General features: G+C 38.9%; 1 protein-coding gene and 2 pseudogenes across 1 annotated transcript; all 3 read right to left on the reverse strand.

The window, feature by feature from the left end:
* Positions 1-229: 229 nt before the first annotated feature.
* On the reverse strand, positions 230-10,397 carry LOC104748191 (terpenoid synthase 18-like). Its single transcript, XM_087487011.1, has 12 exons — positions 10,149-10,397; positions 9,795-10,068; positions 9,423-9,683; positions 8,605-8,816; positions 7,196-7,462; positions 6,946-7,084; positions 6,593-6,644; positions 6,288-6,506; positions 6,054-6,192; positions 5,412-5,657; positions 5,241-5,346; positions 230-426 (listed from the first exon to the last, which is right to left on the reverse strand). The coding sequence occupies exons 1-12, from the start codon at positions 10,395-10,397 to the stop codon at positions 230-232; spliced, it is 2,361 nt and encodes a 786-aa protein (XP_087343137.1).
* A 984-nt stretch (positions 10,398-11,381) lies between these two features.
* On the reverse strand, positions 11,382-12,579 carry LOC104748193 (geranylgeranyl pyrophosphate synthase 3, chloroplastic pseudogene; annotated as a pseudogene).
* LOC147926318 (geranylgeranyl pyrophosphate synthase 3, chloroplastic pseudogene) lies at positions 11,487-11,792 on the reverse strand (annotated as a pseudogene).
* Positions 12,580-21,094: the final 8,515 nt, after the last annotated feature.

Genomic DNA, 21,094 nt, shown 5'->3' on the forward strand with positions numbered 1-21,094 from the left:
ATCTTAGTTTGGTTTGTTTAAAGTAATTAAGAATTAAAGACAGATACCAGAGTGACATTAGTCATACCTTAGGGTAAAAGTGAATAAACAGAGAACCCACAAAAGGTAACACAATATCCCCGCGAATTAACCTAGATGGGATAAACGGAGTCATAAAACTTCTTCTTAGAGATATCACAAAAAAAAAATGAAGTAATGAACTCTTAGAATTGGCGTGTGTTCAACGTTTTTATGAAAGGGGTACTGGGTGGAGGTACAAAGAGGTCATAAAGTGTTCGATTTTGCCGTTGGGTTCACTGTATCCATCACCCTCTGTGTAGAAAACATCGAAGATGCGTGCAAAGTTGAGGCATCGCAGCAGAACCTGGCGCGACACATGGTCATGCGTGTTCATGAACTCCTCCATAACCACTTTTTGTGATCTTTGTACATTTTACGCAACTCTTGGGTGTTGGATAATTCCAACTTGAAGAACAAGCCATCTCCTAGGAAGTTGCCTTAAGAGATAGAATAGGAAAAGGAAAAGTTTCTAAAGTCTTAAGTTGTAATATGTTAATCCTAATAGGTTTAGGAAAAGATGAAACATATAAATATATGAGTCTATGGAGAGGTGTTCTATGAGATTAGAGAGACTTGAGAGATTTAGTTTTTGAGAAGTTTTCTAAATCAATAAGAGAGGTGTTCTTATATTCTTCAAGTCTTTGATCTTATATTTGGTATCAGAGCAAGGTGTGCTTCTGACCTAAAACCGGTGGAGAAGAACTACGACAAAGCATGGCGGCTGAAGCAAACCCACCGTTACGAACTAAGGACCTTGGAGCACCATCGATCCAATGTCCGTTACTCACACCGACTAATTACACAGTTTGGTCGATGAGGATGAAGATCATACTTCGAGTCAGCGAGGTATGGGATATTATTGAACATGGATCCAAAGATGAAAAGAAGAACGATATTGCGACTGCACTTCTGTTTCAGTCTGTTCCAGAGTCAATTATCTTGCAAATAGGAGAGCAAGATTCAGCTAAATCTCTTTGGGGAGCCATCCGATCACGTCACCAAGGAGCGGAGCGTGTTAAGGAGGCTAGACTTCAAACTCTGTTAGCTGAACTAGAACGTTTGAAGATGAATGATTCAGATACCGTAGATGATTTTGCAGGCAAGATCCCAGGCCTTGCATCGCAGTCAGCATCATTGGGAGAGACCATTGATGAATCGAAACTTGTAAAGAAGTTTCTCACAGGATTGCCTAGAGCAAAGTTTATCCATATGGTAGCTTCTCTAGAACAAGTCCTTGACTTAAACACCACGACGTTTGTGGATATTGTGGGAAGACTAAAAGCTTATGAGGAGCGAATTGGTGAAGTGAGTCGGATCGAAGATCAAGGGAAGTTGATGTTCACTAATACCTCTAACAATCGCGGAGGATATGGAGGTTTTAGAGGAGGATCAAGAGGTAGAGGCAGCTACGGTAGAGGAAGCTACGGTAGAGGCAGAGGTGGTTTCGGTAGAGGCAGAGGTCGAGGGAGATTCAATGGCCAAAACCAAGGAGGAGAAACCACAGAAGACAACCAAAACAAACCGAAGAAAGACTTGTCTAAAGTGATATGTTGGAGATGCGACAAACCTGGACATTATGCGACGACTTGCACCAACAAGCCGATACAGAATCATAATCAAGAGTCGAACCTGAATGAGACACAAGAAGCAGATGGACTTTATATGCATGAAATTGTGTTCCTTAATGAAGACAAGGTGATTCCGGAAAATTACGATATCAACAAAGGCAAGGCAAGTGTATGGTATCTAGATAATGGAGCGAGTAATCACATGTCAGGGAACAGAGAATTCTTTTGCAGTTTGGACGAAAGAATTAAGGGGAAAGTAAGGTTTGGTGATGGCTCATATGTTGACATTGTTGGGAAAGGAACTATTAATTTTGTTTGCAAGACAGGCGAGATAAGAGCCCTAAAAGAAATCTATTACATACCCGAACTGAAGCACAACATATTGAGTTTAGGACAAGCTACAGAAGGAGGGTGTGAGGTGAATATGAAAAAGGATTTTCTGACACTTCTAGACCCATGTGGAAGGCTGCTTGTGCGAGTTATCAGGTCACCAAACCGTTTGTATAAAACTCCGATGGAGATTAGCTTACCGATGTGTCTGCAGATCGACAATGGTGAAGCTACATGGCGTTGGCATGCTCGGCTGGGGCATGTAAATTTCGCAGTCATGAAGAATATGGTTCAACAGAACATGGTTGAAGGAATTCCACACATGATTCATGAGAAGGATGTGTGTGATGTGTGTCTAGTAGGGAAACAAACAAGAGGTTCTTTCCCAAGTAAAACCAGTTTTCGTGCATCTCAACCTTTGGAGTTAGTTCACGGAGACTTGTGTGGTCCTATCTCACCACAAACACCAGCCAACAACCGCTATGTTTTTGTGCTTATTGATGATTTCTCTAGGTACATGTGGACGATGCTGCTGAGGGAAAAGAGCGAAGCCTTTGAACGTTTTAAACGGTTTAAAGACTTTGTTGAAAAACAGAGTGGGTTGGCTATTAAGACCTTTCGAACCGATAGAGGAGGAGAGTTCACTTCAGGTGAGTTCAATCGGTTCTGCGAGGAGAATGGTATCACAAGACACTTGACTGCACCGTATACACCACAGCAAAACGGTGTAGTAGAGAGAAGAAACCGTACCTTGATGGAGATGACAAGAAGCTTGATGAAGGGAATGTTGATTCCAAATAATATGTGGGGAGAAGCTGTTCGCCACTCAACGTATCTCATCAATCGAGTTCCCACAAAAGCTTTGAGTGGTCAGACTCCATATGAGTGTTTCATGTCCAAGAAACCGAAAATTGAACACTTAAGAGTATTCGGTTGTGTTGCGTATGCGAAGGTCAGTGGACCACAGTTGAAAAAGCTGGATGATAGATCAAGGAAAGTGATCAATCTCGGCACAGAACCTGGCTCTAAGGCGTATAGACTCTATGATCCGATTGCTAAGAAGGTAATGGTTAGTAGAGATGTGATTTTTGATGAAAATAAGGCTTGGGACTGGTCATCTGCGACAGTGGAGTCAGAAGGTGAACCAGGAGCATTTAAACTCTTCAAAGAAGGTTTTATAGAAGATGGTGGTGGACATGACAATGGTCAAGAAAACGACCAGCAAAATGCAGACCAATATGCTAATCATGGTAATCAAGAGGAAGAAGAAGACAATGAGGAAGATGCGATTGTCGAGAATCAAGTTCAACCACAAGCTGCAGTAGTTAAACCACAAGCTGCAGTAGTACAGCCACAAGTTGCAGTAGTACAACCCTTGGTGACCAGGTCTGGTCGTGTGGTAACAAAACCACGCCATCTCAATGATTATGTCTTGTTCGCAGAAGCAGAGAGTTGCAGGCTGTTCTTAACAATCGATGGAGAATCAGAGAACTATCTTGAAGCTAGAAAGATAAAAGAGTGGGTCGATGCTATGAGAATTGAACTAGATTCGATTATTAAGAATAATACTTGGGAGCTTGTGGATAAACCGGTTGGTGTCAAACCTATAGGAGTTAGGTGGGTTTACAAACTCAAGAGGAAGGCTGATGGTTCGGTGAATAAATATAAAGCGAGGTTAGTTGCAAAAGGGTATGTGCAGCAACAAGGTATTGATTTCGATGAGGTCTTTGCTCCAGTGGCAAGAATCGAGACTATACGGCTTCTGATAGCATCGTGGCAACAAGAGGTTGGGAGATTCATCATTTAGACGTGAAGACAGCTTTTCTCAATGGTGAACTAAAAGAATTGGTCTATGTTACTCAACCTGAGGGGTTCGAGAAGAAGGGAGAAGAGGATCGAGTATACAAGCTTCATAAAGCTTTGTACGGACTGCTTCAAGCACCAAGAGCTTGGAATTTGAAACTTGATCAAGTTCTTAAGGAGATGAACTTCAAGAAGTGTGTGAAGGAACCAACAGTCTATCGCAAGAAAGAGGATAAGGAGTTTCTGATTGTGGCTATCTATGTTGATGATCTGTTTGTGACATGGACGTCACTCAGTATCATTAAACGTTTCAAGGAAGACATGTCAAGGAGGTTTGAAATGTCGGATTTGGGGAAACTAACTTATTATCTTGGCATAGAAGTTTTCCAAGGAGAGGATGGAATAAGAATCAAGCAAGAAGCATACGCTCAAGGGATTCTTATTGATGCAGGGATGGGTTCCTGCAATTCAACTCATGAACCGATGGAGCCGGGACTGAGTTTGTCGAAGGCACAGAAAGAAACAGAGATTGATGCGACTAGGTACAGAAGGACCATTGGATGTTTGCGATATCTTCTTCACACAAAGCCGGATTTGTCCTTTGCAGTTGGGGTGCTTAGTCGCTATATGCAGAGTCCGAGAGTGTCACATGGGCAAGCAATCAAGCATGTTCTAAGGTATTTGAAAGGAACTATGAGCTACGGGTTGTTCTTTAAGAGGGATGGATCAAGGAAGGTCACAGGGTACAATGACAGTAGTCACAACATTGACATTGACGATGGGAGGAGCACCACGGGTCATGTTTTTTACTATGGTTCATCGCCTATCACTTGGACAACACAGAAACAGCCGACTGTTGCGTTGTCATCATGCGAGGCAGAGTTCATGGCTGCTACAGAGGCTGCAAAACAAGCAATATGGCTTAAGGAGTTGTTGAGTGAGATACTAAGCGTGAAAGGAGAGAAGATACTGCTTAGAATCGATAATGAATCAACCATAGCTCTAACCAAGAACCCAGTCTTTCACGGAAAAACAAAACACATGCTCGCCAAATATCATTTCATTCGGGAGTGTGTAGAGAGTGATCAAATCGAAGTTGATCATGTCCCAGGAGAAGAACAGAAGGCCGACATTCTTACAAAGCCTCTAGAACGGGTTAAGTTCAAGGAAATGAGGAGTTTACTTGGAGTTGAAGAGATCAAGCTTCCCAAAGTTCATGTTGGAATTAAGGGGGAGAATGTTGGATAATTCCAACTTGAAGAACAAGCTATCTCCTAGGAAGTTGCCTTAAGAGATAGAATAGGAAAAGGAAAAGTTCCTAAAGTCTTAAGTTGTAATATGTTAATCCTAATAGGTTTAGGAAAAGATGAAACATATAAATATATGAGTCTATGGAGAGGTGTTCTATGAGACTAGAGAGACTTGAGAGATTTAGTTTTTGAGAAGTTTTCTAAATCAATAAGAGAGGTGTTCTTATATTCTTCAAGTCTTTGATCTTATATTGGGATGCTTCATCCTTGGTGACTCCATGTTGTTTCATGTAACAGTTGAGCCCATTAGCCACCTCTCCTCTGTTTATCTCGGTCTGCAAATTTCATTTATTCACGCGGACTAGAAGAAGAGGAAAACAAAAATCACAAGAAGGTGTACCTCAAAGGTTCCTATGTCATTTGCTATACGGAACAGTACATTCAGAGCTTTGATGATTCGGGGACTGGAATTGAGCCACTCAAAAGCTTCCTTCTCACTGATATCTTCCATTCCTATAAAGCAGTACACTGCATAACCCATCCCAGCTGTCACCATCCCAACCTTCATATACTCGTCAAAGGTTGGTACGTGGCCTGTCCTTGCCCACTTTGTTAGCTGTTTGTACGCCTTCGCAATGATCTTGAACTGTGTTTGGAATCCACGAACCAATTAGTGTCCACAATCTATCTACATATATGTAGGTTTTAAAAGTAGACATTTTCAAAAATACTTTTTACGTCACTTTTTATAAATACCTCTTCATGTTATCTATTTTTAAAAATATATATTTTAATATACAAAATGACTAAATTATAATACTTAAACCTCAAATACTAAACTCTACCCTTTTAAAATTATACCTGAATGTAAAATAGAGAAACCAAACCTAAAAAAAATTTTAAAAATTAATTTAACATATTTTAATTGTGTAAAAAATGACAAAAATAAAAATGTTCAAAAAGATTATTTTTGAAAAAAGTATCTCAAAAAGTGCATTTCTAACAAATTTTCTTTTAAAAACCGCTTGTGTGGCTACATTACCATTTCCAACACTTGTTTCATGCTGTATGATCGTTCTTTCAGTCTCATTTCTTGTTCAATCTCATTCATAACTTCAAACAAATTTTCGAGGACGATTCGCAAATAGTCCGGTAGTATATCATCGGCACCAATATTCAACCTGGGCATGCCAAGATTTCTCACATGCTTAAATAAATTTAAAAGAGAAAGAAAGAGGCATATATGTGAATAAACACACACACACATAGCTAGCACCTTTGCAAACATTCCGTAAGAGCTGTAGCTTCGGGAACGGTTGCATAAGCATCATATGTATCATCCACAACAACTACAATCATTATGATTTTAGCCGCTATGATTCTTCCAAGTGAATACTGTGGTTCGAAATACGTGCCCAGGCTCACGAAATGACACTCCACAATTCTATCCCTAATGTAAGGTAGTTTAGATGCAAGATCTAAGTCCTTCCACCATCTGCAACCATAAAAGTAAATTAATAAATTGGGAAAAATATAAATTGAGAACAATGTTATCAACTAGATTGAAGAGTAGTATGTCACTTGGTGAGAGTTTTGAGTTCTTCAATGTAATGAAACTGGCAGAAGTTGAAGCCTTAAATCAAATTTGGTCCGTAAGAAAACGGCCCAAACCCAACTCGATCTCATATTTATCCTGCGAAAACCCTAATCCCTCATTTCTCTTCTTCCCCGAGAAAACTCTAGATCTCAATTGATCTCAATCGAGAACCCTAAATCTTCATACCGTTCTTGTTTCTCTTTTGTTGTTGATGGCCGGAGCAAAGAAAAGAGGAGGAGGAAGAAGAAACCCCTCAAATCGAACCGCTGGAACCTCACAACCGGTGAATCAAAGACCCGCGACTCTTCCTAGCCAATATGCCTTCACGCCGGCGAACCAGCGAGACCCAGAGACTGATTCTCAGGGAACTCCTGTCCCAATCCCCGAGCCTCCAGCGAGACCGATGCCTCATTACGGAGACTATCCACCTCCGACAAACCTTTTCCAGAACTCGAGGAGCTTTCCAGGAGCATCCCCTTATGGCGAAGCTCCAATCAGGCGTCCTTTTCCTCAGCCTCTCGCCTCTGCGATGGATCCACCAGAATTCTCGAGTCCACTTCGACAGTCTCCTCAGGTCTCGACTATACCTCGACAGTCTCCGCTACCTCGACAGGCTCCTCACGTCTCAAATCATCGTCCACCGTCTTCTCAACCTCGAGCTGGCTCTGGATCGCACCACAGTTCTCAAGCGCAGAACTTGCATCAGGAAGAAGAAGACCAAGCTGATTCTGAGGATGACGGTGCAAGGGAATCACAACTCCCAGCTGATGTACTCGCTTCTTTACATGCCATGCTCGTCCAGCCAGGCCGTGAGTTGTACACCACTGTCCTCTCTCCCACATTAGAGCGTGGAACTACTTGGTAAGGATTGTTTGTGTAGATTAGATTGATTAGAGTGATTAGAATTGAAAGGATTGTTTTATTGTTTTAGTAGGTTTGTTTCATTGGATTAGAAGGTTTGTTGTTGATTATATTAGTAGGTTTGTTGTTGAGTAGATTAGTAGGTTTGTTGTTGTTGTCGATTTGTTGTTGAGTAGATTAGTAGGTTTGTTGTTGATTATAATTTAACTTTTGATTTGTTTGTGTTATAAGGTTTGGTAAGGACAATGGTATGATTACCCGAAAGATTACAAAAGTGTTTACAAACAAGTTTGATGGGCCATATTACAGTTGGGGTTGTGTTCCTACTGCAAGAAGAGAAAACTACTTCTTGGAATTCGCGGTAAATTTCTACTCCTTTCAATTTGATTTATGTATTTATAGTTTGTTTTTTTGGATTGTTTGTATCACTAACACTAGTCATCTTTTATAGAAAACACACACCTGGGATCCCTCACTAACCGGTGTCGTTCAAGAAAAGTTTTATACCATTTGTCAAAACCGTATGAAAGACATGGTTTCCAAGGCAGCAGCTCATCGAGATCAAGCAAAACCGAGTTGGATTGAGAAAACTCTTTGGAAAGAAATGTGTGACTATTGGAACACAGAAGAGGCCATGGCAAAGAGTGCAACCACTTCAGCAGCTCGAATGTCTGACCGTAATGGTCTTGGCCCTCACAAGCATGTATCAGGGCCGAAGTCTTACTTGCAGATCGAACAAGAGATGGTGAGTTAATAAGTTTTCATTGTTTAATAAGTTACATCAGATGGTTCATTATCTAACCTTTTCATTGTCTAACTTTTTAGGAAGTGGAATTGGGAAGACCGCCATCTATTCCTGAAGTTTTCATTAGGACTCATACCAAAAAAGATGGGACTTTTGTGGATAAGAAGGCGCAAGCAGTTCATGAGGCATATAAGCAAAAAAGGGAAGCTAAGTTGGCTGCTCTGGACAATGACGTCCAAGCTGATGGTACATCACGTCGATCGGAGCTATCTCACGAGGAGGATGATGAGCTCTTTCTTCAGGTAATGTTACTTCTTTCTAATATGCATCATTAACTTTCATTGGTAAGTAATGATGTTAACTTTTTCTCTGTTTTGTTATGCAGTCTACTTTCATAAACGATAGAGGAGCATACTTTGGGGTTGGAAGCCTAGGGAGTTTCATCAAGGGCAAGCGGAAGTTCCCTGAAATGTCTTCTACTTTCACAAGCCTGCAACAAAAGCTTGAAGAAGCTAACCGCAAAATAGAGCAACAAGCAGCTCTACAAGTAGAGCGTGACGCAGAGGCTTCACGGGTTGCAGCTAAGGCTCTACGGGTTGCATCTGAGCAACAAGCAGAGATCTCACGCTTGGTGAGCTACCTCAAGACTAACCCAAACTATGTCGCCTTCCTCGAGTCTCAAAGCAATGACCCAAACCTCTTTGATGTTTAAGTTAGGTTCCTTCACTATCCCTCCTTTATGAAAACTTTTGTAATCTTGTGACTTTTGTAATCTTTGTGACTTGTACTCTTGTTATGTTTGGATGTAAAATTAAACTTATGTGGTTGTTTAATTTAATGTTTGTTATGTTTTAGTTATAGTTTTCATAATCAGTTTTGTTATTACAAAATCAAATAATTCGTTTTTACTAGAATTTTTTAAAAAGCATGATAATTAAACAGTCGTAAAACAGTCACCAAAACGTACACAAAACAGTAACCAAAACAGTCGCAAATGAGTAACCAGATCAGTCGCTAAAGAGTTGCAAATTCAGTCGCAAATTTAGCGACTGTTTGGCGAGGGAAGAACGACCACAATTATCAGTCGCCAATTAGTAGCTTCATGTCGACTATTTGGCGACTGATTATTTTAGCGACGCACTGTTTTGCGACTACGTAAGTCAGTCGCCAATCAGTCGTAACTAAGAAGTTTGCGACTGTTTAGTGACTATTTTTGTAGTTGCAAATCCATGTTTTCTTGTAGTGTAATGAGTTTTGTATATGCTTGGATAGGTGGACAGTTTCACTGGATACATTACTAACTACCCAAGACTCCAAGTGATTCTGCGTAAAACCCAGTGCTTCATCCATTATATCTTCAGAGGGTGTTCCCAGATGCGCTACTTCGAACAACTGTAGCAGTCCTCTAACATCTCTGGCTAGAGTCTCCTTAAACCTCCCATCTTCACCTCTGAATCTATCAAAGGCATCTACAATGAAACCACGTACCAAAGTAGATTTTATAAGTACATATTTTATGCTATGAATATGCTGCATGACATGTATGCGAATCAAGGAAACTACTATTCTTAGTTTCTTACCACAAGACATCTTGTGACCGTACAGTCTGAAGACCTCAAACATGATGGAGATTGTTTCCAAATCATCTTCCCCAACTATTATGTCATCCAACTTTGTGAAACTATGTTTAAGGATCTCTTGAATCTCTTTATCAAAATGATAAGAGATCCCGAGGCTGATAAACAAATGGATGAGACGAATCTTCTCCTTGTCACTGCTTTGTGAAGACATGATGAGCATGTCTCTCACGAGCGGCTTCATAGTTTCAATCTCTCTTTCTACTTCATTAAATTCCTAGAAAATGAATACAATGGGCTGGTCAAGAATCATGTTATCTGCTGCAAGATACGTGAAAGGTTCCCATATGAACTTACAGCGCGATCGAGGGAAACAGAGAGGAAGTGATCTCCCCAAAGGGAAGGAGAAAAGTGCGTCGAAGGACGAGTACCCTCAAGATCAGCAGACCTTACAACGAACAAGTCTTGTTTTGCGGGATTCCAAAATAGAGTGTGGCTGTGAAGCAAACGGCGAGGAAAGAGAGAGAGTTTGGTCTTAAGACAGAGAGGGGATTTTCTAAGGTAGGAGAAAGATCTGAGTCCAAAACCCATCCTTGTTGCTTCCATGTTTTATCACAGTGAAGACTCAAGAGAGGATGAGAGATGGCTACTCTATTTTACTTGAAGTGCTCTGTTTTTTTAGGTTCTTTTTCTTTTTCAAAAGGTATATATACGTATTATATCTTCTGCTCTTATTATTTACCTTAATAAGTAAACATGGAACAAAGGAAAGTAGGAAACTGTACGTGGTCAACGGCCAAGAAACGTTTAATGAATATTGTACGTAAAAACCAAAGAAGTAATACCACAATTATGGAGATTTTGTACACAAGAAAATCTGAGTAAGGTGGGATGTTGAATCTCTAATCTGATTGGGGAATGCATACGATCACGTTTGTATAGTTCTTTAAAAAATCTGTTTTCTCTCATATTGTCAACTTTTCTAATCATAATGCAAGATTCGGAGGTTATGGGGTGTAATATAGAAACCCCATGGGGAGAACACCAACAATATAATGTTTTGGCAAAATATGATATTGTACTAGAAACCATAATTTTGTTGTTTTGTCTTTAATAATTCCTAATTATTTAGTAGTGATGATCTAATCCTTGCAATATTAGTAATTTTATCTTCTGTTATTGTTGGACGCATATGTGAAGTGTGAACCGGGATATATGGAAGGGAAAAATGTCAGCGAATCATTTAATTTTTATCATATTTTTCAGTTAACCCGTCACGTTACCTGATCATGTTATGTAACAAGACAAGAATCACCTCGGCTCAACTGTGGTTTTGGTCTCTGTACATGCGGAGGTTGGTCTTAAGACGGAGAGTCACCGTAAGTGAGCTAGCTTTTTAGATTCGAAACCCATTCAGACTACAGTTTTGGTTGATGTTCTCTGTTCTCTGTTTTATTTCAGAAGCCTCATCTTTCCCACTCACGTTTTATTTCCCATTATCCAAGTCATTACGTGATGATTTAGTTCCATTTGACATCAAGATTCAAAAACATAATACTAAAATACAACTTGAAAATACAGAGTGATGAGGGCAACATAATATAATTCACAACTCACAAGGAAAAACACCAGAGATCGAACTAAATGGACATATTAGGAGATTGCACTGAAGACATGATCAGTTAATGCAACACATCAGTTGTTTCTGAAGGCAATGTAGCTAGCAAGAGCCACCAGAGGCGCTGCCTTATTGGAATCAAACCCTAGAAGCTGTTCCTCTGCTTCTCTTCTCAGTTTCTCAGCAACCTCCTTCGATTTCTCCAAACCTATCAGCCTTGGATACGTCAGCTTTCCGGCCATTACATCTTTTCCGGCAGTCTTACCCAATTCATCCGTAGATTTTGTTACGTCAAGTATATCATCAACAACCTGAAACAGTAGCCCAATACATCTCGCATACTTTCTAAGTTTCTCGATCTCTTCTTCTGTTCCACCTCCCATTATAACCCCTAATACAGCTGCTGCCTCCAACAACGCCGCTGTTTTGTGGAGATGGATGAACTCTAGACGCTCCAGTTCCACGTTGTCTGGATTCAATCATTCGCTGCTTAGGTCTATCACTTGTCCAGCAACTAGCCCTGTTGTACCCATGGATTTTGCCAGCTCAATCACCGCACGGATCATCCTCTCAGGAGCGACCAGCTCACTCGACACAACCGTCATGTGCTCAAACGCCAAAGCAAGGAGTGCATCACCCGCCAAAACCGCCATGTCTTCTCCAAATACCTTGTGGCTGGTGGGCTTGCCTCTGCGGAGGTCGGCATTGTCCATGCACGGAAGATCGTCATGAATAAGAGAGCTCGTGTGGATCATCTCGACCGCGCAAGCGGCTGACATGGCAGTAGCCTCGTCACCTCCCACGAGCTCGTAGGCGGCAATACAGAGTAGGGGCCTCACACGTTTTCCGCCGGCTAGCAATGAGTACCGCACAGCCTCTTGGATCGTGAGGGGTTCTTGGAGAGGTACCGAAACGTTGAGAGCCGCGTTTACGGATTCGGATTTACGGATCATATACGACTTGAAGTCCAAGGCAGAGTTGCGATCATTGCTTTTCCCTTCCAGTGGAATCATTTCTCAGCCTTGTGATGAGGTGATAGCAGAAGAGACAGACAAAACAGTACGTTTTTGGAGATTGTTTAATGAGGGTATGGAGTTGTATCTTCGTCCTCTGGATTGGATGAAGAGAGAGGATGAGCTGAGATGAACAACAGTACGTAGTAGCCATGGACGATCCCACCTTCTCCGATATAATTTTATAATTGGGTTTGCCCAAATTAATGTGAGTAAGTGGAGCTCTTAATAATAGGTTCTAATAAACTCCTAATGCTTGGAAGCAAAGCAATGAAGGTCAACGTCTTTACTGTTATTTTTAAACTGTAGTCTGGGAACAAAATAATATGAAATAATTTCAATTATGGCATGAAAAAGTCACGTTCTATGTACATATTTTAACAAAGTAAGAAGTTCAAAATAATCGTTAGAATAATTGACTGCAGTTCATATCATGTTAAGTAGTGACTGGAGGAAGCTCTAATAAAAGGTTTCACTTCCCAAGTAGAGAAAAATCAGATCCCAATTTGTGAAGTCTACTCCTATATGATTTATGAGTCTTTGCCCCAGTCCTTTGTCAAAGGATTGTGTGGTAGAAAATTCATAGGAGTACATCATGAGTCTCTAAAATTTTGGGGCACTTGATCAGAGTAAGTAGAATACAAAGAATCAGGTACTTACAGTTCATATTTGATACTATTCTATAGGAGAACATGGTTGAGGTATTGTAGCCATGTGACCAAGCTAAGCTCTTGATCTGCGAGAGAACACCATGCAATCTCAGATAACTTGTAGAAAGCTGATGGATAAGACAGACATATAACATAAGCTGGTGTAGAAGACGGTTCACCTGTTACCGTCTCAAGTGAATATTGAACTAACAAGTCCAGGGCCGGCTCTATATATATATGTGTTGGGGTGCATTTGCACAGGGTCAAGATCATCAGACCTTACAACGAACATGTCGTGTTTTATGGGATTCCAAGATAGAGTGTAGCCCGGCTGTGAAGCAAACAACGACGAGGAAATAAAGAGAGCTTGGTCTTAAGACAGTGAGGGATTTTCGAAGGAAAGAGAAAGCTCTGAGTCTAAAACCCATTCTTGTTGCTTCCATAGTTCTATGTCTTATCACAGTCAAGACTCAAGACTCAAGAGACTCTGTTTTTGGGTTCTGTTTCTATTCCAAAAGCTTTCTCTTATATCCATTAAACAAGGAACAAAGGAAGAACGTGGTCAACGGCCAGGAAACATTTAATGAAATTTGTGCAAAAAACTAAAGAATACCACAATTATGGAAATTCTGTAAACAATTGAATCCGGGAATAGTGGGATGCTGAATCACTGATTGGGGCCGGAACGCAAACATTCATGTTTGACGTTTGTATAGTTTCTTATTTACATATATAAAAAGTGTTCTCTCATGTTCGTCAACTTCTCTAATTAAAATGCAGGATCCGGAAGGTTACGGGGTGTAATATGAATTTGCTGTAATAGTTATCGTCGCATCGATTCTTAAAACAAGAAGATCTACATACGTATAATATATATATAGCAAGATCCGCAAAGGTACGGGGTGGCCTAGCTAGAAAGTAGAAACCTAAGGTAATAAAAAAAGTGAGTGAGTGAGTACGAAGACCATGTAAAGAGCACTAAGTTTGATACTTCGATGTTTTACCAATTAGCATTCGGAAACATACCGAGCACTAAGTTAATTAGAGTCCGTGTGATCACGTTTGTATTGTTCAGTAATGATATTTGGACACATACTTCGATCTCTGTAGCTTTGTGATCATCTTTACAATTAAAAGGACAAAAGGGTATAATTAAAGATCGTATTCGTATAACATTTTTCCAGAGTACTTCAATATCAAAAGCTGCTGAGTAATTCAAGAAACTAGTTTAACAAACAAGTAATGCTTCAAATGTACAGAATAATTTCAACAAAAACAGAGGATTTTAACCAAAAAGAGAGTACTTCAATATGACAAAATAAATCATGAGACCAACAACAGCAACCCCGTAAGGTTTCCTTAAAAACAAACAAAAAAAATTATTATTTTAATCATATATATATATATATATTATCTTTTATTAATAGTAACCATAAAAAAATTGACAACTGTCTATTTTTTCCTGAGACACGTTTTTTGTTTAATCAATTGAAGTAAAGATTCTCTTATTTCTTCCTTCTTCTCATTATTATATTTTTTTTTATTAGCAACTCTCACTGGAAGTAATATACTCAACAAACAGTTCAAATGAAAGCAATTCAACAAAAAAAAAATATACGGAGGTGCACTTTTTTATGCAATATTTTGGATACTAGTGAATTTCACAAAAATAAATGACATTGGAGATAACTTTTTAAATAGAACTAAGATCTATCCCGTGGTACACCACGGGCAATTGTTTTTTTCCTTTTCCTAAATTACTCTTCCACTATTAGTTTTCATACAATTGGTGTAGTTATGTTTTAGTTTCATAATATATATATATGTTACTTTGATATATATATATATATATTATATGTTTTTCGTATTTTTAATCAAACTAACTATATATGTTTATTCAACATATTTGTTCTCCATGTTCTGGAAGACATGTTTAAACACAATATTAGTTGTTGGTGTTTCAATCTTGCCTCTTTGTTGAGAAAAAATAATTATAAAAACCCTAAATCTTTTAGAAAGCAAGAAGTGCTATCCTACTATATTAATTGAGAAGTACAAAAATAAAAATAACCTTAAAAAGTGTAAAAATTTACATACAACTGCCATTAGAAATTGTTAAATAAAAGCTAAAACTATCAAGGGTATCAAAGATAATTAATAATTAATAATCTTATTATTAATCAGCAAAAATCGCGGATTACATGGATAATCAATTGACTTAAATTAAATCTATTTACCAAATCTTTATCCTTTTAACTAACAAATCTCATACGCATTAAAATTTTTAAAATGTGGAAGCAATCTTCGATTACTGCCGCTGATTCTATGGAATTCATCTTAGTGGATGATTGATGAAGCTGAATGTTATTTTCCATAATTAAGGTTTTCTTCTCAGTATTTTTTTATTAAACAATTTCTTTTCCTAAACATATAATAAGATTATTTTCAGAGTTTCTTAAGTTTGGTAAGAGCATTGGTGTCCCTCACAGTTGGTCCTCTGAATAAAATAATAATATTTTAAATCTTAAAACACATTTTCTTGTGTTTCAAGATAGCTTATGAACCAATAAGAATGCTAAACATCAGAGCTTAAATGCTATATGAGGCAACCGTACAAATAAGAATGGACATAACTAAGCAATTTTGTTCAACCTCTGACTAGAATACTTTAAATAATGTTTTAGATGGTCGGATGAGGGTTGAACTTCACTGATTCGAGCCATACTAGCTCCTTAATCTCTTCTTCAGTGGAAGCCGGGTCCTCAAAATCGAAACTGAACTGCTTGGAACAAACAGGCTCATCGTTAAGGTCGTGAAGAGCTGACAAGTAAGGATGACACAATGTTTCCTCAACTACAAGATAAAGAGCGTGATCAAGCATTAATTAATAATAAGAGTTTTGGCAATCCTTATCAGGTGTGTAAGCTGATCAACGAGTTCAAATCGTGCAGTTCCCTTCTTGCCACGGGCAGCCACAACTTCTTTGAACTTTTGGTTGACCCAGTCCCATGTGATCTCTTTAGGATCTTTATTATACAACTTCTCCATAAGCTTATCTTTCTTACTCAGCATCTTCTCCCAAGATGGATCACCTTTATCGTTGTCTTCCTCTTCAGAATCAGCCTTCACATTAAGGTCATCCTCAGATTCATCCTCGTCGTCTTCATCTTCATCTTCAACATCTTCATCCACTTCCTCAGTTTCTGGCGACTCCCTATATTTGTTAATTTCATCTTCATAGAGCTTGTTGTTCTTCTTCAATCTCTGCCTCATTGAGTTCAAGGCCTTGGAGTTGCTAGTGCTCATATTTTTCTTTGCTTCCTTGTTGGCCAGAGTTTCGTTTAGGAAATCCTCCAACATCACAAGGGTTTTGATGTACAAGATTGGAGCCTTCACAGCCTCTGCTTGTTAATCTTATCAAAGTTGTCTTGTAGACTAACCCAGTCATTGATCTTAGTAGCATTCTTCATCAGCTCTGTGGTACTAACCATCTCTTCAAAACGCTTGTCTTTGGCTGGCTGAACAACACGTTTACGGAGATCATCGTCCTCACTATCACTGCCACCTGGAATAGCTACCACTTAGGCTTATCATTCAACAATAATTGCTAAATACAGAACTAACCAGAAAAACAAAACAAAAACCCAAAGATCTTACGCAAAAACAATTCCTTTTGGTCTTAGTTTCTAAAATTTTGATTCAACAGCCAAACACAAATCCCATAAGACGAAACAGACAGCGCCAGAACCAATTCTCCGGCAGGAGAAGCAGCAGCAGCGGCGGCAGCACCACCTTAATCAGAAGCAAGAGCGAAAGGAGTCCACTCCGCCGGGAGAGGAGGAAGAGGAGCATAAACAGTAGGCTTTCTCTTAACGTCCCAAGGCTGAGTCTTCTTCGGCCTCGACTTCCTGTGATGCGCAGTCGATTTCTTCTGCGGCCTCGACGAACACTCAATCACCATCCCTAATCCTCCTCCTCCAATCCCCAATTTCGGAACTTCTGCGGCCTTGAATTGAAGAAGTGAATACGGAAGAATTTGCAAGCATAAGATCGGATCGGCTTCCTGAAATCGTCGAGGATGTGTATTGGTTTGTCGTCACCGTCGAGAGAACAGAAAGAAGTCGAAGAAATTTTACACCCAATTACAATAGAACACGTGTCGAAGTCGACGGACAAAAAAACGTCCCAAAATAAGAAGCGTTTCTTCGATATTAGGCATTTTTGAATTAAATTAAAATCAGAAAAAAAGGAAGGACGGCCCAAGTCGTCACCATTGCACATGCTCTTAGGTAAGCAAATGAGGCAGCCATTGAAATCTTTAAGTTTATTATGGATTGCTATAAGTAAATTGTGTATGCTCAGATGATTTTTCTACCTTCTATTGACAGGCTTTTTATAGTGATCTTTGATGAGGCCAAGTTTATGTGTTATTGCGAATCAAGAGAAAATTGGATAGCAAGCATAATATATTTTTGAAAAGGAATCTTAGTGTAGCAAATTTTATGCTTCCTATATTTTCTCGATCTTTAGCTAACAAATGGGGGAAATCTTTGCTGAATTACAATTTCATGATTAATGTATATTTATGTGATTTTGTTAAAAAGAAGAAGAGATCTGTCTAAAACCATCTTTTGATTGCCCGTTCGCCCTAATTTTTCTCTCCCAGGCACGATCATCGAGGCGCCGTTTCAACCATCTTCCTCCGACGCCGGTGGGCTCTCTGCTCGCCGGCATCGGGAAATCTCTGCTCCCGTCTCTATTTCAAGTTTCTATCTTCTCCTTTTCTCGATCTCCATTTCTTTTTTCCCCTTTTTTAGATCCTGTTTAACTGTTACAAACCCTCACCGAATAACCCAAGCGGCAACTAAGGCTCGTTCATCTCCGAAGCTAGACGGAGGTGGAGAACGACAATCTCTATCCTCTGTGACTCTATCAGCCAGTCCGCCGAGAGTTTCAGAGTCCCCCTGTTCCTCATTGCCCAGATCCGTAGTTAGACTCGCCTCTGTTGAACCTCCTCCTCCCTCACCACTCAAGTCTTGCGCGACAGAGACGACGGCGATGGCTAGTGATGAGTGTTACAGCGTTGTGATTTTCCTCCGAGAGTGGTCCCCCGACACTTCTCCCTATTACCGCCTAACAAATGGTGATCCAGACTACCTTCCTCTAAAGTACAGGTCTGCTCTTAACCATCCTTTGTTTACCCTTAGCCAACTTTGGTGGTACTCCCTGAAAGCTTTTGTCCGAAGACTGCAAATAGCTCATAGCACACCTTGTTTGCTCTGGTTATTCGAAATTTGGTTGAGAACCCTGCCATTAGTTTCACATAGCTCTATGGAATATGAGTTTATAAGCTTAACTTTGAAAGGTTGTTTGTGCCCAACTCTTATGTCTATGAGAACCTTGCCTAGTAAAACATCTAGGATTCATACTCATGTTGTGAAAGGCTTGGAAAGTTTCGGCATTATGATCATCTCGCTTAAGAGCGGTGATTACCGAAGCCTCTTCAGCCCTTGTTTCACATACCCGGTTTCTGTTCCCACTTATGTGCATTTTAACCTCGTATGGGATATGTTTTATACCCTCAAGACTTTGGAACCAGAGCTTTACCCACCCTCCTTTAACCAAACCATGTCCGTGCTGTCCAAAACTAAATCGACCAAACCTACTCTGCTTCTTGTTTGGTCTTACTGGCTACATGCTTTGTGTGGATTTCTTAATCTCCTTGGACAAGGGCCCCAAGTGAGAGAGAACCCACCTATATTGTTACAGTTTGACCTTTATCTTTGGCTTATGGTTTTAGTTTTCCTTGGAAGATCTGTTTGTATTGGCTTCAAGTCTTATGGTCTATCGCCCTGCTTCCCAAGTTTCACACTCGACGACTTCAAGCTTCTCTACTTCAGTATCTCCTCCAGCTCTCGGACCCTATGTCTTGAAGACTACCCTTGGTCCAATGGAAGATACCTTCTGACCAGGGCTCTACATCATCCTACCTTGGACCCAACAACCATGGTCCTCAGAATCCCTGCCATCGCACTTCTAGTGTACCTCGTCTTGGCGAGCGTTTTGGTTTTGGATCCTCCTACAACGTCTACGCGTCTTTTGACCTTGACAATTCTGTCATTCATCAGTTCATTTGATGATGATCTTTCGAGTATCCATGATCTCTCATGTTTCTATCTGCTTCACTGCATTTGCTCCATAGCTCTCATGGTGTTCACCTTGAAATCTTTTATTTTCTTGCTTATGGTATTGGGGAATACCTACTCTTGTAACTCTTTAAACTTTGGGATCTTTGTATCTCCGCTTTATACCTTGATTTGATTTGAATGAATGAAATCATGTGTTTGTCCAAAAAAAAAAAAAAAAAAAAAAAGTGATTTTGTTTAGAGTATATTTATCCGATTTTGTTTGCTTTGATTTAGGGAATAATGTTAATGCATATCCTTATTTTGATTATAGTTAGGATTTGATTTATGTAAACTGCAATATACGGATCCAGGCTGATTAATATATGTGTAAGAATTTACCAAATTGTGTTTACGATTAAAATTATATTGATTATATGTTTCCTAACATAAAACTGTAATAGGTGCAAATGGAATTAGTTCTATATTTTAGGGAAGATTTAATATCTGAATTATATGTTGCCTATCACATTGCTATAATAGGTGCAAATGTAATTAGTTCTATATTTTAGGGAAGATAATCCTAATAATAAACTTTTAAGGATGTTGCAATTGTAATAAGTGCAAATGTAATTAGTTCTATTTTTTAGGGAAGATCTCCGTAATCGGTTTAAATGTTGAAGAAAAACCCGACCCATGAGACAAAAAAAACCCGACTCCGACGATTTCCGTAATCGGTTCTATTTTTGTGAGTGTGATGTAATTTTGATTCGCAAGTTTAGAGAATATCCATGCGATTTTGTTTGTTATGATTTAGGAAATAATGGTAATGCACATTGTTATTTTGAGTATAGTTAGGATTTGATTTATGAAATCCAATAATTAGGAATATACGGATCGATTCTGATTAATATACGTATAACCACTTACCAAATTGTTTGTGTACTCTCGATATTTTAGGGATGTTGCAATTTGTATTAGCTATATTTTTAGGGAAGATCTGATTTTCATAAGCGGATTAAATGTTTATAAAAAACCCGACCCGTGTGATAAGGAAAGGAAATATCCAATTTTTTGAATCGGTTTAAAAGGAGAAAAAAAAACTCGACCCGGGTGACAAAAAGAAGGACACAATTTTGTATTCCAAAAAATACATACATTATTTCCATCTGACAATTATTTAATTTTGGTATAAGGAAGTTTCATGTAATTATTATGAAATATTGTGATTAATCCATCATAATACACATGGCACAACACTTGTCATTACCAAAATTAATGGGTGTATGACTCATGCTTTTGTAAGTGTACTATAAATAAGTTGTGTAAGAAGAGTAAAAGGTGATGTTGTCCTTGATCAAAAAGAAAGAGTTCTCTAATCTCTCTCACTCTCACTCTCGTGCATGCTTCTCTCTTTCCCTCTCTTTATTATTTCTTTTACTCTTTACAAAGTATTGTAAAACACACATAATTGTATTCTACTTATAATTCACAACACGTTATCAGCACGATCAACTCTCGATCCGTCATCCGTTTGAGGTAAGATTTAAGTTTTATTCAAATTGTTTGAATTTAATTATTTTACATGCATGTTATTATATGTATAATCTATAGAGTAAAAATCTATACATACTTCTTGATCTAATGGTAGGCTCTGCCTCCTTGATCATTTAGATCTACATTCTTGATCTAATGGTAGGCTCTGCCTCCTTGATCATATGTTCAGATCTATATATATTAATTATATGGAAGGCTATGCCTCCTAAAGTAATTGTTTTAATTTATGAATATATTATATAGTTTATAATCTTGTTTTATAGTTTAAATTTTGCTAAAACAAGATTTTACAAAATTATTTCATAAAATTTTATATTTAACAAATTGTTTTATTATTTAT

Source organism: Camelina sativa, chromosome 15 (genome assembly GCF_030686135.1).
Source record: "Camelina sativa cultivar CO46 ecotype springtype chromosome 15, ASM3068613v1".
Lineage (NCBI taxonomy): Eukaryota > Viridiplantae > Streptophyta > Magnoliopsida > Brassicales > Brassicaceae > Camelina > Camelina sativa.

Bases quoted from the DNA above. Each gene is read 5' to 3' on its own strand.
- LOC104748191 (XM_087487011.1), bottom strand. From the start codon at position 10,397: ATGGAAGCAACAAGGATGGGTTTTGGACTCAGATCTTTCTCCTACCTT. The intron at 7,463-8,604 runs GTAGACTGCATA...CTTACCAAGTAG, and splicing joins CTCCTCTATCGTTTATGAAA to TTCCACGCTCTAATGTGGGA. The intron at 5,347-5,411 runs GTACACCTTCTT...TGAAATTTGCAG, and splicing joins ATGACATAGGAACCTTTGAG to ACCGAGATAAACAGAGGAGA.